The sequence below is a fragment of the Protopterus annectens genome, chromosome 8.part0, assembly GCF_019279795.1.
Source record: "Protopterus annectens isolate FY-2018-M chromosome 8.part0, PAN1.0, whole genome shotgun sequence".
Classification (NCBI taxonomy): domain Eukaryota; kingdom Metazoa; phylum Chordata; order Ceratodontiformes; family Protopteridae; genus Protopterus; species Protopterus annectens.
This window is the reverse complement of record NC_056741.1, coordinates 55,055,053-55,074,997: the sequence shown is the minus strand read 5'-3', so window position 1 is coordinate 55,074,997 and position 19,945 is coordinate 55,055,053. Positions and strand designations below refer to the sequence as shown.

Here is a 19,945-nt window from a genome sequence, read left to right as displayed (position 1 = left end):
ATCACCAGCTCAAAAAATTCTGCACAAGGACATTCCATCCACTTGCATGGAAAGTGGATTCGCTCTCCTTCTACTGGGAAGGTCTGACAGCATATGCATTCCCACCTCTGCCCTTGATACACAAGGTATTACTAAAAATCAAGGAGGAACGTCCAAGGATAATCCTGATGGCTCCGAACTGGCCAAGGCAACACTGGTACCCATTGCTGAGGAACATGTCTCGGGACAAAATGTGGTCAATACCCCTGATGCCTTTGATGTTAACTCAGAACAACTACAGCATCATCCATCCAAACCTAAAAACGTTGCAACTGACTGCATGGAACATCACATAGCAGCAACTAATCCAGAACTTTCCCAAAGGGTTAAAGACATTATCCTTGAAGCCCGCAGACCTTCAACAAGAAGGAACTATGCAGGAAAATGGAAAAGATTTGTCATTTGGAGTGCTGAAAGAGGAAAAGATGTGTCGAATATAGATATTGCTAACATTCTGGAGTATTTGGCAGAGCTTCTACATACAGGCCTGTCCTATTCCTCCATCAAGATACATGCATCAGCTATTTCAGCAGAATACAGCTTTGATCCACCTGTCTTTTCACATCCTCTACTCAGGCAGTTCCTCAGAGGGATCAAGAATGTAAAACCTCCTAGGAAACCACCATTGCCAGCTTGGGATTTGAACTTTGTGCTAGAAAAGTTGACACTCGCACCTTTTGAACCAGCAGCAACAGCAGACCTACAGCATCTATCATGGAAAACTGCTTTCCTACTGGCAATAACCCCAGCAAGGAGGGTTTCTGAACTTCAGGCCCTAATGGCAGTACAACCCTTCCTAATCTTCCACCAAGATAGTGTCCATGAGGACTAATCCTACATTTATGCCTAAGGTGGTATCCAGAGTGTCTTTAAACCAGGCAATCCACCTACCTACCTTCTTCCCCAACCCACAAAACAGAGGGAAAGAATGCTGCATACCTTGGATGTACATAGACAGCTACGCTACTACCTGGACAGAACAAAAGTAACAGAAAACTGACCAGCTTTTTGTAGCCTATGCAACAGGAAGGGAAGGAAAAGCTATTTCCAAACAGACAATCTCCAAATGGATAGGAAATTGCATACGTTTCTGTTACTCCTTCCATGGAAAACCAATTCCACAGAACATAAGGCCTCATTCTACAAGGGCAACAGCCACTACCACAGCCTTCTTACGAGGAGTGGCAACCAAGGACATTATTGAGGCGGCTACTTGGACCTCCATGCATACATTTGCCAAGCATTATAATTTACCTCTGTATTCCAGATCCCGAGCAGGGTTTGCCACTGCTGTACTGCAAGGGATCCTAACCACACCATAATCTATTCTTCCTCCTCCCCTAGTAGGCTATGGTATTCTACCCAGTTGTTATGACTGCAGATGCATCCATGAAGGACATAGTACAGTTTTGTACCTACCATAAATGTAGATGTCCGAACTGGATAGCATCTGCAGTCAGGATTACCCTCCCTCCTTCCCCTCTGTGGTACTCCTAGGGTATTTACCCTCCTAATAGCTAGCTGGTGGGGGGGGGGTCTCTTATGGTGTATTTGTTTGTATATATGTACATGCATGCTTATTTTTTGTGTTTGCCTTCTATCTTTTTGGAAACATTGGCATTTACCCAAAATTTAGCCTTCCAAAAGGGCAACTGGCATCTGGGGCAAGAAACACTGAGGAAAATGGCGTCGGCTGATGCCTTTATACCCGAAGACCAGCAGAGATGACGTCGGGTGAAGTGCGACATCAGCCGAAGCCGGACCCGGACTTTGGAATCCGGCCGACCGAAGGGCTGCCTGACGACAGGACAACCCAGTTGTTATGACTGCAGATGCTATCCAGTTCGGACATCTACATTTATGGTAGGTACAAAACTGTACTTTATGTGGTATATAAACAAGCAGGGAGGGACTCATTAATACCCCCTCTGCAGACTAACAATGATTCTCTAGGAAAAAGCACCGAGTCTGAATATACACCTACAATCCCAGTTTGTACCAGGCAAGGACAATGTACTGGCGGACAAGCTGAGCAGAAACTTCTTGGATCCACACGAATGGATGCTGCATCCACGCATTTTCTCACAAATAACAAAGACATGGGGAAGACCGGACATAGATCTATTTGCGTCTCACACGAATCATCACCTGTAAAAGTTCTGTACCAGGACCCACCATGCACTAGCCTGGACAACGGATGCTCTCTCCTTCAGCTGGAACTCCCTAAAAATGTATGCATTTCCTCCTCTGCCACTGTTGACCAAGGTGATCCTGAAGATCAAAGCAGAACAACCAACAGGCATTTTGGTAGCTCCAGATTGGCCAAAGCAACACTGGTACCCATTGCTGTTGAGCATAACTTGGACCAAGCCGTGGCCTCTGCCCCTTTGGCCCCCTGCTCCTAACACAACACAACTACAGAACTGTTCACCAAAACCTGAAAACAGTACATCTGACAGCCTGGAGGTTACTTTAACTCCTTCCGCTTCCAATCTTTCCAAGGCAGTTCAGGACATCTTATTGGAAGCACGCAGACCATCTACCAGAAAAGCCTATTCAGCCAAGTGGAAGAGATTCAGCATCTGGGCTGCCAACAGGGGTCAAGATACAACAGTACTGAGTATACCTCAGATATTGGAATACTTGGCAGAAATGTTTCGTTCTGGACTCTCATATTCCTCCATAAAGATTCATGCCTCAGCAATCTCAGCAAGATACAATTGTGATCCACCAGTGTTCTCACATCCTTTGCTAAAACAGTTCCTGAGAGGGATAAAGAATATCAAGCCTCCCAGAAAACAACCAGTACCTGTATGGGACCTCAATTTCGTTTTGGACAAATTAACTCTTCCTCCCTTTGAGCCAGCAGGAACCTCAGAGATGCAATTTCTATCATGGAAAACTGGTTTTCTCTTGGCAGTCACATCAGCAAGAAGAGTCTCGGAGATACAGGCACTCATGGCAGTACCTCCTTTTCTCATTTTTCATCAGGACAGAGTCTCTCTAAGAACAAATCCTTCATTCATGCCAAAGGTAATTTCCAGGGTTTCTCTAAATCAAGCTATTCACTTTCCTACTTTTTTCCCCAATCCTCAAAATAGAGGGGAAAGACTGCTACATACCTTGGACATACACAGGCAACTACGCTACTACTTGGACAGAACTAAGGCCACCAGAAAGTCTGACCAGCTGTTTGTAGCCTGTGCTGCTGGAAAGCAGGGAAAAGCAATCTCCAAGCAAACAATTTCAAAATGGATTGGACACTGCATCAGATTCTGCTATTCTTACCATGGAAAGAGTGTGCCAGCCAATATTAGGCCATATTCCACCAGAGCTATAGCCACATCCACAGCTTTCCTAAGAGGAGTGGCTACAAAGGACATTCTAGAGGCTGCTACATGGAGCTCTGTGCATACCTTTACCAAACACTACAACCTGCCTTTATACTCCAGATCCCGAGCAGGCTTTGCTTCGGCAGTCCTGCAGGGCATTTTAGCTACACCATCCTTTTCTTAGCTCCATCCACCCCCAGCTTGGCTATGGTATTCATCCCATATGTTATGACTGCAGTTGCATTCTTGAAGGACATAGTACAGTTTTGTACCTACCATAAATGTAGATGTTCATAGGTTCATAGGTTCATACTAGGCTATCTGCCCGAGGGCATTTACAAGCCTAGCCCATAGTTTTGTGGCTTACGCCACCCCTTTAGTATGGGGAACTATACCCATTATTTTGCTGTGCCTCTGTTGAGCAGTGACTGCAGTCGGATTTTCCCTCCCTCCTTCCCCTCTTTTCCTTCATTTGGGTCCATTCCCCCTGTTCCTATTAGCTGGGGGTATCTCCTATGGTGTATCTGTTTATTACTGTTGTGCATGTTTGGAATTGTTTATCCATTCACCAAATTTAGCCTTCCTAGGAGGGCACCTGGCATCTGGGGCAAGAAACACTGAAGAAGATGGCGTCGGCCGATGCCTTTATACTCCAGCCGTTGTGACGTCCGAGAGAAGGCGACACCAGCCGACGCCGGACCCAGACTTTGGAATTCGGCCGACCGAGGGCTGCCTGAGGCAGGACAAACCCATATGTTATGACTGCAGTTGCATATCTATCGGACATCCTACATTTATGGTAGGTACAAAACTGTACTTTTTTATTCCAGACTATTCCTGGTACCAAGGAAGGGAAAAGATTGGAGACCTATTTTGGACCTATCCATCCTAAACACATTTTTACTCGTGCCATAATTCAAGATGCTCACATTACAGCAGCTTCTTCCCATGCTGGGCAAGGAGTCTTGGCTGGTAACATTGGACCTCAAGGAGGCATACCTGCATGTCCCAATCAGACAAAATTGCAGAAGATTCCTCAGATTTCTTGCAGGTTCAACCCATTATCAATTCTCTGCATTGCCCTTTGGCTTATCTACTGTGTCCAGAGTATTCATGAAATGCCTGGCATCAGTAATTGCCTACTGCAGACTTCAAGGGATACAAATATACCCATATTTGGACGACTGCCTGATCCAAGCGGACAGCAAGCACATACTTCTGAAACATCTGGCTTTTGTAATAATGTTGTTGAATTCTCTGGGGTACACAGTCAACAAAAAGAAATCAAGGCTAATGCCCTCACAAAAAATAATTTTCCTGGGTGCCAACTTGGACACAAACACCCAGATGGTCTACCTCACGCCAGAGAAACAGGGGCAAATAACTCAATACTTCAGAAAACTGGCAAATTTCACCAGGCTGAGTGCAAGGAAAATCCTGCAGGCTCTGGGATTCATGGCATCTTGCATCCGACTAATCCCATGTGCAAAGCTGCATATGAGGAAACTTCAATGGTACCTGAAAAACCTATGGTCTCAACAGCCACAGTTTGGAAACAATAATACCACTGATTCAATGTCTTCAAAAGGCATGTCTGTGGTGGGCTCAAGCATGCCAAAGAAACACAGGTCTCCCATTCTTCAAGCCTCAAGCAAATCAAGTCATCACAACAGATGCCTCTGACTACGCCTGGGGGGCGCACATGACAGATCGGTGCATTCAGGGCAAATGGTCCCAAAAAGAAAAGCACCTACACATCAATCAAAAGGAAATGCTAGCAGTAATAAATGCTATTATAGCTTTCAAAGACCTTCTGCAACCAGGTCGCGAGGTGCCCGAAGCAGAAGCAGTTCGCAAGTGCCGTTCGGCCAGCTCCTGTGATTTCAGCTACCGAAGACTTCAAAAAAGCTAAGTACCCCGTTGGGGACTCTTTCTTGCCTCAGCCGATGTCAGATCAAACGGTTAAAGTTAATAATTGTTTATCTTGTGGGAAACAAATACCTCATAAGGATTTCCACTCTTACTGCTTACCCTGCCTAGGCCCAGACCACGACGTCTCGGCCTGTTCAGCCCGTGATCCCCCCCCACTCCTTCCCCCTAACCTGGTTCTCTGGTTATCTGAATCCTAGAATATCAGCTTTTGGTATTTATTAGGTTAGGAAGTTTCAGGTTGTTGATGTTCTTCGTCTTCCATTGCTGCAGTCCTTACTATTGGGTATAGTCCGCATCCAGTCGGCCCGAATACCAGAGTATAAGGCTGACGTCGGTCAGGGCGCATTAGACTGACGTCAGTACGTCAGGGTACTAATGCGCATGACCGGCGTCATATCCTCAGTCTTTTTTGCCGCGTGATCCGATGCAGAAGCAGTTTTGCGAGTGCAGGTTGGCGTTCTGAAATATTTCCGAAACCGGAGTTTCAGACCGAATCAGAGTTGGCTAAGTACCCCGTTGGGGAACATTTTGGTTTTTTCTTGCCTCAGTATTTAACCGGATGTCAGAAAAAGTGAATAACTGTATTTCTTGTGGGAAACAAATACCTCATAGGGATTACCATACATTATGTATACCTTGTTTAGGGCCTGAGCACGACGTTGTTGGTTGCCGCTCTTGTGCTAAGTTTACCAAACGCACTATTAAGAGGAGGTTAGACTGTGCCAGATTAGTGTTTGGGAAGCGTTGCAAAACAGCGAAGCCTAGGGTTGATGAACCGGCAGTCCCGGACGTCGGTTCTTTAGATGGCTCAGTGGAGCCAGAGGTTTTGCCAGGAGTTTCTATAGAGTCTCAGGCAGAAACTTTACTGTTACAGGATGTACCCTCTCAGGAGGCAGGCCAGGCTGAGGGGGCTTCTCAGGTAACTATTCTTCCCTCTCTTCCCAAAGTAGTTAGAGCCTCTCCTTCTGTTGCCAAAACTTAGAGGTAGGCCAACTTCAGCTTCAATAGGGGCTTCTCCTAGCCTTTCGGGTTCTGTACCTAAGAAACATATGCTTATAATGGCAGAAGATTTGATTACTATGATTAGAGGTTCTATGGGCCCTCCTGATAAGAGGCCTAGAGTGGAGCCAGAGTTTGACAATTTTGAACAGGGTTCAGGGGCTTCTGAATCTTCTGCGGAAGATTTGCAGGAGTATCCTCATTATTCTGATTCTGATGTGGATGATGCCACTCCTTCGGCTTCTCCTCCTGAGGATTTTTCATTTTCAGAGACTCTGCATTCCATGAGGGAGCACTTTACATGGGAAGGCCAGGATTACTCTGATTCCAGGTAAAGGCTTAGGGAATTCTTGTTTTTACCCCAGCATAGGCCCTTAGCTATACCTCCTGTGTTGATTGTGGTGGAAGATGTTTTTGCAGAGGCTTCCCTGAACCCTGATTCTTTGCCTCCTGCTCCTGTTAAACCTGATAGGTACTATAGGGTGCCCGAAGCTCATAAGTATTTGTTTAAGAGTCCTAGGGCGGACCCAGAAACTGTTTCTCAGGGGCCTAAAGGTGTTAAGGCCTCTGTGGTTATAAATCCTGTTCCCACTGACAAAGAGGCAAGGGCGTTAGATAGGTGGGGTAAGAAAGTGTATACTTCTTCCACTCTAGCCATGAGAGCGTTGAATTGTCAGTTTCACATGCTGAAATATCAAAATTATCTCCTTTCACAATTGAAATCTAAGGTGGATGCTTTGGCGGAAGGTATTGATTGTAAAGACTTGCTGGATTTAGTTTATGTGTCTGAACAAGTGGGCAAGCATTCTTTGCAATGTGGTTTTGATGCTGTGCAGGCCTCCTCGAGGGTGGCTGCCACTAGTTCTGTTCTTCGCAGGCATGCCTGGTTGAGGGATCAAAATTTGGCTGAGCATGTTAAGACAAGGATTTTGGATGCTCCTTTACAGTCTGATGTGTTGTTTGGTTCACCTGTGGAAGCAGTTTTAAAGAAAATGGAGGACAAAGCTAAGTCTATGCAAACTGTTAAAGATTTTTTGCAGGTACAGCCACCGAAGTTTAGTAGAAATTGGCCTGCTAAGGGGTGGACATATCCTACTTATGATTCCCAGTCTAGGGGTAGGTCTAGACGTGGTAGGGGCAGGGCTCAAGGTTCTTTTAGGCCTAGAACAGGGAGTTCACCTGCTCAGACTTCTGGTGAGGGCAGGGGTCAGTCCTTTCGTAAACAGACCCAATGACCTGCCTTTTCAACTGCCAGTAGATTCTAGTCTGGCAGCTCCTTTTGAAGGACAACTGTCTCTTTTCAAAGGAAATTGGGATTTAATTACTCAAGACAGATGGGTGTTGGACATCATTCTACCAGTCCCTGTGTCAGAAAGGGGCCTAGGATTTTATTCTCGCATGTTCCTCGTACCAAAGAAGGGAAACACGTGGAGACCAATTTTGGATTTATCTATCCTCAACACTTATCTGGACATTCCCAAGTTCAAGATGTTGACGTTACAACAGCTTTTACCTCTGCTGGGCAAAGATCACTGGATGGTAACTTTAGATCTCAAGGAAGCTTACCTTCATGTGCATATCAGGCTAAGTTACAGGAAGTATCTGCGGTTTCAAGCTGGAGATTCTCATTATCAGTTCTCTGCATTGCCCTTTGGCTTATCTACTGCGCCCAGAGTATTCACAAAGGTTCTGGCTCCAGTGATAGCTTACTTCAGGCTACAAGGACTTCAAATCTATCCTTATTTAGACGACTGCCTGATTCTGGCTCAAGAAAAGGAAGACCTTCTACAGCATCTGGAATATCTTATAGCAGTGCTAAGATGCCTAGGGTATTCTGTGAACGAAATAAAGTCCAGTCTAGTACCCTCTCAAGACATGTGCTTTCTGGGTGTGAGACTGAATACAGCAGCCCAGATGGCCTTTTTAACCCCGGACAAACAAAAGAGTCTGTCACTTTACTTCCATCAACTATCTCATCAGTCCGTGCTGACTGCAGAGACAGTCCTTCAAGCATTAGGGTTCATGGCATCTTGTATTCTGGTGCTTCCCAATGCCAAACTGCATATGAGGAAGTTACAATGGTATCTCAAAATGTATGGACACAGCACTGCCAGGATTTGGACACTGTCATTCAAATAATACCTTGCCTTCAAAGAGTATTTTTGTGGTGGGCTCAGGAATGTCACCTAAGCAAGGGACTCTCTGTGACCCGGCCAGAGGCGAGTCAGATTTTACCGACAGATGCCTCAGACATTGCTTGAGGAGCTCATCTAAATGTAAAGTGGATACAAGACAAGTGGCCTGCCAGACTACAGCATCTACATATCAACATAAAGGAGATGTTAGCAGTCCAGTTCGCATTGCTGGCTTTCAAGGAGTTACTTCTTCCAGGGCAGGTGTTGATTCTAACAGACAACACAACTGTCATGTGGTACTTCAACAAACAAGGGGAACACATTCTTATCCTCTATGCAGGCATGCAATGATTTTATGGGAGACTGCGCCACGCTTGCACCTAACTCTTCAGGCAAGGTTTCTGCCAGGAGCACAGAACTCCTTAGCAGATGTGTTAAGCAGACAAATCATGGATCCCCACAAGTGGAAACTGGATCTTCATGTATTTCAGAAATTGACAGTGTCATGGGGAACTCCAGACATAGATCTGTTCGCTTCTCCACTAAACCACCAGCTGCCACAGTTTTGCACAAAGGGGTTTCATCACACAGCTTGGAAAGTGGATGCTCTGTCTTTCAGTTGGACAAACCTTCATCTGTATGCCTTTCCACCTCTGCCTCTTCTTCCAAAGGTACTGTTAAAGGTCAGACAGGACAGGCCAAGGATGATTTTGATAGCTCCAGATTGGCCTCGCAACACTGGTACCCTCTACTACGGAGTCTGGTAAAGAAGCCTCCATGGCCTTAACCTTTGATTCCACATCTGTTATCCCAGCAGGACGGTCATCTGCTCAATGTCAAGCTTCACTCTCTTCATCTGACAGCCTGGCATATTCTGTGTTGAAACACAGCAGGTCTCAACTTCCTCAACAAGTTTTAAATGTGATTATGGAAGCTAGAAGACCTAGTACAAGGAAAGTGTACGCAGCAAAATGGAAGAGATTTTTATTTTGGAGTAAAGCAAAGAATTTGGAGATTTCTGAGCCTAATTTGAGTATGGCTCTTCAATATCTTACTGAGTTACTGGACAAGGGTCTGTCCTTCTCTTCCATCAAGATTCATGCTGCAGCAATCTCAGCTCACTATGATTGTGACCCACCATTGTTTTCATCCTTTGTTCAAGCAGTTTCTTAGGGGGCTAAGAATATAAGACCCCACGAGAGCTCCTACTCCTGCTTGGGATCTCAATTTTGTGTTGGAAAAACTTACTCTACAACCTTTTGAGCCTGCGGCTACTGCTGAATTGAAATATTTGTCATGGAAGACTGCTTTTTGTTGGCTATTACTTCTGCAAGAAGGGTGTCTGAGTTGCAGGCCCTTATGGCAGTCGAGCCCTTTTTATTTTCCATAAGGATAGGGTATCATTACGCACTAATCCTTCCTTTATGCCTAAGGTGGTTTCTAGTGTGGCTTTAAACCAAACTATTCATTTGCCTACCTTTTATGCAGACCCCCAAAATAAAGGGGAAAAGATTTTGCATACTTTAGATGTACACAGGCAATTGCGTTATTACTTAAGCAGGACTAAGGATTTTAGGCAGTCTCAGCAGTTGTTTGTTTCTTTTGCTTTGAGTTCACAGGGCAAGCCTGTGTCAAAACAAACTATTTCTAGGTGGATTGGCTTTTGCATTGCATTTTGTTATTCCCATCATGGCAAGGAGGTTCCAGCTGGGATTAGGCCTCATTCCACTAGGGCTACTGCCACTTCAACAGCATTTCTACGGGGGGTGGCAACTGAGGATATTTTGGAAGCAGCTACTTGGAGTTCAGTGCATACTTTCTCTAAGCATTATCACCTTCCTATCTACTCTAAGTCTAGGGCTGGTTTTGCCACAGCTGTTTTGCAAGGCATGTTGTCAGCTCCTGCTTCTTTATGATTTGCCAGCCTCCCTTACCTCTGCTTTGGGATTCTACCCAATAGTAAGGACTGCAGCAATGAAAGCCGGAGAACATAGTACAGTTTTGTACCTACCATAAATGTAGATGTTCGAGGATTCCATTGCTGCAGTCCAATTTACCCTCCCTCCTTCCCCTCTGTGTTTAGGGGTGGTTGTGTAGGTGATTTACCTGCTTATATTTTTGTATATATTGTTCATGTTTTGGTGCAGGTATTTTGGGCCTTGTCTTTTTAGGGTCTTCTGACATCTGGGGCAAGAAAAGACTGAGGATATGACGCCGGTCATGCGCATTAGTACCCTGACGTACTGACGTCAGTCTAATGCGCCCTGACCGACGTCAGCCTTATACTCTGGTATTCGGGCCGACTGGATGCGGACTATACCCAATAGTAAGGACTGCAGCAATGGAATCCTCGAACATCTACATTTATGGTAGGTACAAAACTGTACTTTTTGTCTAGGTGACATTGTATAATTGGGCAAATGCGATCTGAGAACTGGAAGGAGGTAGCAGGGTATTATGGGTAAGGGGGAGGAGCTTGGAGCTCGGATCTTTATATCTTGGAAAGCTGCCGGCTCTGATCCAGGTCGGATCCGATACCTATAGGTTGCTGACAGATGAAGTTACCTACTAAGATGGAACGTTATGGTGAGTAGATAACTTCTTTTTTCAGAACTACAGGCTCTTATGGCAGTGGAGCCTTTCATTATATTTTACCCAGACAGGGTGGCCCTCAGGACCAATCCTTACTTTATGCCTAAGGTGGTATCCATTGTGGCTCTTAACCAGACCATTCACCTGCCAACATTTTACCCATATCCGCAGAACAAGGGGGAGCGGATTCTGCATTCATTGGATGTAAACAGACAACTAAGATTCTACTTAAACAGGACCAAATCTCTAAGGAAGTCTGAGCAACTACTGGTAGCATTTGCTGCAGGATTAGAGGGGAAGGCTATATCAAAGCAGACTGTTTCTAAATGGATAAGCCACTGCATTCGTTTCTGCTATTTGCACCATGTTAAACCTGTTCCCAAGGGGATCAGATCCCATTCCACCAGGGCTTCCTCTGCTTCAGCAGCTTTTCTTAGAGGGGTCCCAACCAAAGACATTCTAGAAGCTGCTACTTGGAGCTCAGTTCATACGTCCACAAAGCATTATCATTTACCTCTCTTCTCTAAATCCAGTGCAGGCTTTGCCACTGCAGTCCTGCACGGCCTTATAACCGCTCCTAATGCTGTATAGTTCCATCCTCTCATCCATAGCTTTGGGATTCTACCCAAATGTAATGACTGCAACAGTGAAACACGAAGAACATAGTACAGTTGTGTACACTTACCATAATTGTAGATGTTCAAGTGTATTCACTGTTGCAGTCCTGGTTTTCCTCCCTCCAGCTCCCTAGTTTTTTCTGGCTTTACCTCTACTTTCCTTTAATATGCTTAAAATCCTTTTTGGTGTATTTGCTTTTTGTTGGAGGTATACTTTTGTGTTTTTATGTTTGCTCTTCATTAGGGGGGGCACCTGACATCTGGGGCAAGAAAAACTGATGTAATGGCGTTGGCTGCATGTTTTATACCCTTGCCGACCTGACGTCATGGAAGAAGGGGCAGCAACCAACGCAGGACCCAAGACTTTGTTAATCAGGCCGACTGAGGGCAACCTGCCAGCAGATTACCCAAATGTAATGACTGCAACAGTGAATACACTCCAACATCTACATTTATGGTAAGTGTACACAACTGTACTTTACAGGCCCTTATGGCTGTGGAACCCTTCATTGTCTTCCATGCATACAGGGTTTCCCTCGGGACTAACCCATCTTTTATGCCCAAGGTGGTATCCAGTGTGGCTTTAAACCAATCAAACCATTTGCCAACCTTTTTTCCTAATCCTCAGAATAAAGGGGAAAGGATCCTGCACAGACAGCTCTGTTTCTACCTTGACAGTACTAAACCTTTCAGAAAATCTGACCAGCTGCTAGTCAGCTTTGCTAAAGGGGGCAGAGGGCAAGGCCATTTCGGAACAACTATTTTTAAATGGATAGCACACTGCATCCATTTCTGCTACAAACACCATGGAAAACCTACCCCACAGGGGATCTAGGCCTCATTCCACTAGGGCTACCTCAACGTCTACAGCTTTTCTCAGGGAGTCCCAACCAGGAACATCATGGAAGCTGCAACCTGGAGTTCTGTAAACACCTTCACCAAGCATTACCACTTTCCTATCTTTTCTAAATCCAGAGCTGGATTTGCCACAGCAGTCTTACAAGGCCTGCTAGCCATCCCTACTACTTCTTGACTACGTCCACCCTTCCTCAGCTTTGGGAATCAACCCAAGTGTGATGACTGAAACACGTAGAATATAGTACACTTGTATACACTTACCATAATTGTAGATGTTCGAGTATATTCACTGTTGCAGTCCTGGTTACCCTCCCTCCCACCCCCTGTCTTTCTATACTTTCTACCTATCCTCTTTTGTGCCCATATTTTATTGAAATGGTATTTACTTTTTACTGGAGGTTTTCCACACCATTTGATTGCTTCCTACTTTGGGGGCTCCTGACATCTGTGGCAAGAAATACTGAAGTAATGGCGTCGGCTGCCTGTTTTATACCCCCTGATGTCATGGATGAGGCGACAGCATCCAATGCAGAAATCCCAAAACTCTGGTATTTGGGCTGACTGAGGGCTACCTGCAGGCAGGGTAACCCAAGTGTGATGACTACAACAGTGAATGCACTCTATAACATCTACATTTATGGTAAGTGTACACAACTGTACTTTCTGTAGTGGGTTGTCACACGATCTGTAGTCTGCAGTATATATTATAAAGTAACCAGAATACAACACAGTTACTTATCTAACAAAAAATAGATGAATAAATGCAGCTATATTCAAGTTAAAGTTAATGAATTCTGAGATGCATGTTGGCTACTCTTTTGTGTGTCCATCTGACTTTCTCTGTTAAACTGTGTCTGCCACCATCAATCTGTTTGCCAGACAGAAGTCTAGATGTTCTATCATTTATTTCCTGCTGCCCCACCCATATGGACCCAGGCAGCCTTAATATCCTGTCTGTCCTATTATGTGCATTCAGATTCTCCATTATCAACACCAACTCATATTGTCATGCTTTATCTAGTGGGTCCTGCAGTTGCTGCCTGGTATGCGCACTCTCCCTCACCATCACAACCGTGTTGTGGGGCACAGGCTGAGACTGAGTAATGATCTATATTTATTCTTGAGTCTAATTGACAAGAGTCTGTCACTAATTCATTCGTCATGGGTTCATTAGTTGGGTCACTTCAAATAAAATGCACAGAAGAATGCAGTTATCTAGCACTGTAATGCAGATGTGTGTGTGTCTTGCAGGTGTCTAGCCCGGCTGCATCTCCTACATCCCTCTCAACTTAAATGTTCCAAGAATGAGATCTTTGAAAGCTTTGTATATTGTATCCTTAATCTGTCTGTGTGTTAATATTTACTTTTAGCATTACATCTTTTGGTTCTTGTAGTCCAGTGTTCCAGGCCTATCCTTTCAGAAAGGAGATTGGATCTGGCATTGCCTTACAGACTAGGCAGAGCTAATCCATGCAGCCTGTAACAAACCATACATTTTTAACTTCTAAAGGCCTTCTAAATATTTTCCCAGTTCTGTAAATTTAGTAAAATGCATTTAGCTTTACAAGTCCATTCAGGAGGTTGGTGTGGAGGCTGTAAGATGCAGTATTGTCAGGAGCGAGTTGGATCAGTGTGGTTTAAAGTGGCACAATTATCTCCATAGGTGACTATGTATGTGTCAGGAGTGACTTGGATCAGTGTGGTTTAAAGTGGCACAATTATCTCCATAGGTGACTATGTATGTGTCAGGAGTGAGTTGGGTCATTGTGGTTTAAAGTAGCACAGTCATCTCCATAGGTGACTATGTATGTGTCAGGAGTGACTTGGATCAGTGTGATTTAAAGTAGCACAATCATCTCCATAGGTGACAATGTATGTACCAGGAGTGAGTTGGATCAGTGTGGTTTAAAGTGGCACAATCATCTCCATAGGTGGTGACTATGTGTATATGTCAAGAGTGAGTTGGATCAGTGTGGTTTAAAGTGGCACAATCATCTCCATAGGTGACTATGTATGTGTCAGGAGTGAGTTGGATCAGTGTGGTTTAAAGTGACACAATCATCTCCGTAGGTGACTGTATGTATTATAGATTTAGATGGGTTACAGAATATGCTTTGCAGTCTTTAGTGCCTATACACTACATAGAATTTAAATAGTCTTCCAACCAGCTGATGTTTGAGAACTCGCCACATCAGCTTTCTTTAAATAAGATGATGCCTTCTGCTGTGGCTACAGATCTTCTTCCCATTTGTGTTTTTAATTGATGCTGAATCCCTTGAGGTGGATGGATGGCTTGTTAAATCTGACAAGTGCATTTTCCATAATTTACTTGTACTTTCTTTTTGGTGGGTTTGAACATGAGCGCCTGGGCTAGGTATGCCTCTTGTACTAGGGCTTCACAGAGCAATGTGTGGTGGCAGTGGTCCCTGATGTAAATCAGCTGATGTGGCAAGGAATCCATGCGTCACCTCTGCTTCAGTCTGGTTTTTTTTTGTTTTGTTTTATAGAGAGCTCAAGACTGAGTTTCTCAGGATATTGTTTTGTTCTGCAAACACACTGCTGTTCAGTTTGGTAATTCATAATGTTTTACTTGGGATGAGACTCGACCAACTCATGAAATAACAAAAGTTAGTTGATTTTCTTGCACATTATGTAACAAAGCCGAAACAAAGTAGGAAATGGGAATGGGTAGAGAGAGGAATCCCGCAGAATAATCCGGATGTCTCTAATTTAACCTCCCTCCTTTGTTTACATGCTCTTTCTTACACACACTAGAATAATCCGGACGTCTCTAATTTAACCTCCCTCCTTTGTTTACATGCTCTTTCTTACACACACTAGAATATCCTTTGTTTACATGCTCTTTCTTACACACACTAGAATAATCCGGACGTCTCTAATTTAACCTCCCTCCTTTGTTTACATGCTCTTTCTTACACACACATAAGTGCACATGCCCAAAGGGGGGGGGGGCAGTTCAGTTTCAGAGGATTGTTTTATATATTGGAAGACTTGAGAGAAAGGGATTTTTACTCTGCTCAATTACTGATGCTGTCTGCTTCTTCCTTTCACATTTTTAGTGGTTGGAAGTGCAGTAAATGTGACCTAAAGGAAAACCTGTGGGCAAACTTGACGGATGGTGCCATTCTATGTGGTAGGCGTTACTTTGATGGCAGTGGTGGCAATAACCATGCTTTGGAACATTATAAGGAGACTGGCTATCCTTTGGCAGTAAAACTAGGCACCATTACTCCTGATGGGGCAGGTAAGCTGTATTTTTCCCCACAACTTTTTGTCCTCTGTTAGAGAGTGACAGAACAACTTAAATTGTTTGGAAAACCACTGTTTGATTTGGAGGTTGAAAAATTTGAGTAAAATTATTGTCAGTAGAGCATAATAAACCAAAAAATGCTGATTCAGCTAGATGCAGTTCTTTGCATCAGTTTCTGTCTTATTTTTTGTCTTAAATTTTCCATCTGGCAAAATTTTACAGTATAAGCACAGAAATTTGAAGTTGATAAGGTGAACAGTTTGCGTATTGAGGACTGGAGATATCAGTATTTCACCATTAGTAATGCATGAAATAAACTGTAGTGCCCGTAACCTGTGGTACAACTTGTTAAGAACATCAGGGCTAATTCCAAATGGCATCCTACACTCTACATCCAGTGTCTGTTGCACAAATTATAAAGGAGTCAGAAGGACTGCAGTGCATGTGTGTTTAAATGGCATAGTGATGATTAGCAGGATGGAAATAAAGGCATGAGTAGAAGATGCTATTAAGTTCTAAACGTGATTCACACTTTGGTCTTCAAAATTTACTTTAAGAAGGTTATGCCTTAAGATTTTAGACCTCTTTCTGTACTGTGTCCCAAAGAAGTAATTTAAAGGATAGATGTTAAGTTGTCAAACTCGCCTTCATTGTTGCTGGATGGGTTCGGTGCCAATCCTCTGCTCCGACTCTGCACTTGCTAAGCTCGAGAGCTAATTTTACCAGCTCGAGGCAACCCTATATCCCATGATGCAAGGCGTGACTACCCAGATCTCGTTTGCCGCTTTGCGAAGAGGTCTCCTTTTACCAGCTCAGGTAGAGTTTTAGTATTTTTATACTAAAGTCAGTCAGAAAAATTTTCGTTTTCCTTATTTCTTTTTCTTAAGAGTTAGTGTTAACTAGTACCTATCTATCTTGCCCTATATTACCTTTCTACTTTGTATTAGGGATAGCTTTTCCTCCCTTCAGGCCTTAAGCCTCCCTTCCATTATTTTTCTGTCAGGAAGTGTGTGTGTGTTAATCAGCTTTTCCCCTTTTATTAGCTAACTGTGTGACGTGTGTGTGTGTGTGTGTGTGTGTGTGTGTGTGTGTGTGTGTGTGTGTGTGTGTGTGTGTGTGTGTGTGTGTGTGTGTGTGTGTGTGTGTGTGTGTGTTAATCAGTTTTTCCCCTTTTATTAGCTAACTGTGTGTGTGTGTGTGTGTGTTGTGTTTGGCATACCATGTCCAAAGAAGTAAAGGTCTCAGGCTTCAAGAAGTGTGACTCGTGCTGTCAGAAAATGTCTCTGACAGACGGTCACACTTCTTGTGTGTACTGCCTGGGGCCTCTACACCTGCAGGACTCCTGTGCTGTTTGTCACTCCTTCAGCCAGAGAGTCCTGCAGGAGCGTAGGAACAAATTAATCCTACGTGGCTTGTTGAAGCCAGAGGGCTCTCCGACCAAGACTGGGTCGGGAAAGCCCTCTAAGCCACCTAAAGCCCAGGCTGTGGCTCCGACTCCTTCAGAGTCGAGATCGGCTCTGGCTGGAGCCGAGATCGGCTCCGGCTGGAAGCCGATCTTTCTATCTCTGAGGTGGTGTTATCGGTGCCGGCTGGCACTTGCACCGATGTCGGAGCCGACGTATCTTTGACCAGGACTGGTGCCGATAAGCTGTTGGCTCCAACTGGAACCGAAGGGTCTTCAGCTCCGATGGCTCCTTCCAAGAAGAGATCTCGGTCCCCTTCCCTGGAGTCGATTTGCTCGGCTCTGGGATCTCCTCTGCTTTAGGAGTGGAGCCATCGGAGCCGATCTTCAATGTCTTCCAGGCTCTCAGACCATGACTTGGAGAGGGTGGTAAGTAGACTGCTGAAGTCACAGGCACTGGCCCAGATGCTCCATAGCCCGTCTCAGCAGACGACCGCTATCCCTCATCCCCCTGAAATTCCTCCTCCGACTCTCCTTCAGAGTTCGGAGCTGGAGCTTCTCGGAACGTTGACCGTGGGTGCGCCGGAGCCGATACCTCCCCTGTCAGCTCCGTCGTCTTCGATTCCGATTTCCTCCATGAGACCTTCCTTGGAGGGATCCGGTCATCGAATCTCCCTTGTCGGCTCCGATGGGGCGAGTGGCATCGGACCCTTGTCTGACCCCGCTCTCCCTCTTGGAGCTTCAGCATTGGTGAGCTCGGCACCGACATCAGCCTCGGGGCCTTCTCTTTCGGCAGGACTGGGGATTCTTGTTTCTTCAGAGCGAGAGTCTTCTGGCCTCCCTGGAAGGGGAGCCTTTGAGGTGATGAGGAGTGTTCTAGCCCCGGAGCTGAGTCAACGGTCAATTCCATTAGCTCCTCCCTCTTCGGTACCTGTCGATGTCTCTTCCCATTCTCTTGCTCCCGGACCCAGAGATCCATCGCCCCAGGTTTCCCCATTGGGAAGAACTTCCTCTTCTGAGGTTTCTCCTGATCCTTCAGGAGAGCCCCCGCGTAAGAGGACGTGCAAGAGGAAGCACACAGACTTCCCCCGAGTCTACGACATCAGATACCGACTTAGATGAGTCGGAGGGTTCCCCACGGTCCCCCTCCGAAGATGTCTCCTTTTCAGACATCCTGGAACTCCTTAAGCAGAGGGGGAACTGGCCTTCCACTAACTCCTCCGAGGATGAGTCGGTATACCTGGAGGCTTTTGGATCTCGACCCTCCACCTCCTGGGTGTCTCCGCCTTTCGACCCGCTCATGCAAGTGGTGGCTCGAAAGGCGTGGGCGGCCCCGGATTCTTTGGAACCAGTCCCCAGGAGGCCTTCTAAATTCATCACGGCCCCCACAGACAAACAGTTTCTCACCAAGGGTGTCCCTGTTGATGCCATGGTGGTGGCGGCTGCCACCAAGAAGGAACTTGCTGATCCTTCTGTACCTGTCCATCCTCCTAACAAGGACTCAAGGACCATGGATAGGTACGGTAAGCAGATGTTTTCTTCAGCGACCTTCGCTATGCGCTCGCTGAACTATCTCTGTCACTTTACCCGGCTTCAGAGAGACATTCTCAAGGAACTAGGTGAGGTAGTTCAGGATCCGTCAGCTGCTGGGGCTCAAGAAAAGATTGCCTCACAGATCGGAATCCTAAATTCTATAACTAACTCCTCCATGCGGCTCATTTCTTATGCAGCCGATGGGGCGAGTAGAGCCGCAGGCACAGGAGTGGCACTTAGGCGTCAGTCCTGGATGCGGCTTTGTAATTTCGCGGACCCCTTTAAGGCGTCCTTCACTATTACTCCCTTCGATGGTTCGGCTTTGTTCGGGCCTCAGATGAAGGACACATTGACCAGGTGTGAGCAAGACGGCAAGACTCTTTCTGCCATAGGGGTCCATTTCTCCACCCCTTCAAGACCCTATCCCAAAGGTCAGAAGGGAGGGAAAATGTGGTTCCGTAAATCTCAGGGAGTCGGACCGGACGCACGTGGTCAGTTTACCCCCAGAGGCAGAGGGGGTAATAACAATAGACGCCGCCCTAGGGGCAGAGGAGGTCCGCAGAATCAGGGTAGCAGAGAGCCTCTCTCTGATAAACCCTTCCAACACCCCTGAGGTGTTGCCCAACTGTCCATCCTTGGAGGCAGTCGGGGGAAGATTGTCGCTGTACCCAACAACCTGGCGTTCCCTTTCTCAAGACAAATGGGTACAGTCGATCATATCCGAGGGTTACAATATCCCTTTTGTGAGATATCCTGTTCCTCATCAATCCCTCCCGGACGTTTCACCCGGTCTAAGGGAGTTGGCAAAGCTGGAGGTATCAAAGCTCCTAGCAAAAAGAGCCATCCAACTAGTGCCAGCAGACCAAGTAGGATCCGGAACCTACTCAAGATTCTTTTTGGTTCCCAAAAAGACGGGAGATTGGAGACCAATTTTAGACCTCAGCAAACTAAACAAGTTTGTCAAAAAGGCAAGGTTCCGGATGGTCACGCTTCAGTCCATTCTACCCTTTTTGGGCAAGGACAACTGGATGTGCTCAATAGACCTTCAGGATGCGTACTATCACATAAAAATTCACAGGCGCTCCAGAAGGTTTCTCCACTTTCGGCTGGGGACCAGTCATTTTCAATTCAGAGCCCTGCCCTTTGGTCTCACTACAGCCCCCAGAGTGTTTACCAAATGTATGGCAGCGGTCACGGCTCACTTGAGACGTCAAGGATTCCAGGTGATGTCCTTC

The 19,945-nt window shown here is 45.6% G+C and overlaps 1 protein-coding gene across 3 annotated transcripts in view; it reads left to right on the top strand.

Moving 5' to 3' along the window:
- Nucleotides 1-19,945, top strand: part of USP5 (ubiquitin specific peptidase 5) — a 2,313,977-nt gene that overhangs the window by 500,357 nt on the left and 1,793,675 nt on the right. For all 3 annotated transcript variants that reach the window (XM_044079605.1, XM_044079604.1, XM_044079606.1), the window contains exon 6: nucleotides 15,585-15,769. In XM_044079605.1, the coding sequence (XP_043935540.1) occupies nucleotides 15,585-15,769 (185 nt within the window). The remainder of the gene's footprint in view (nucleotides 1-15,584; nucleotides 15,770-19,945) is intronic.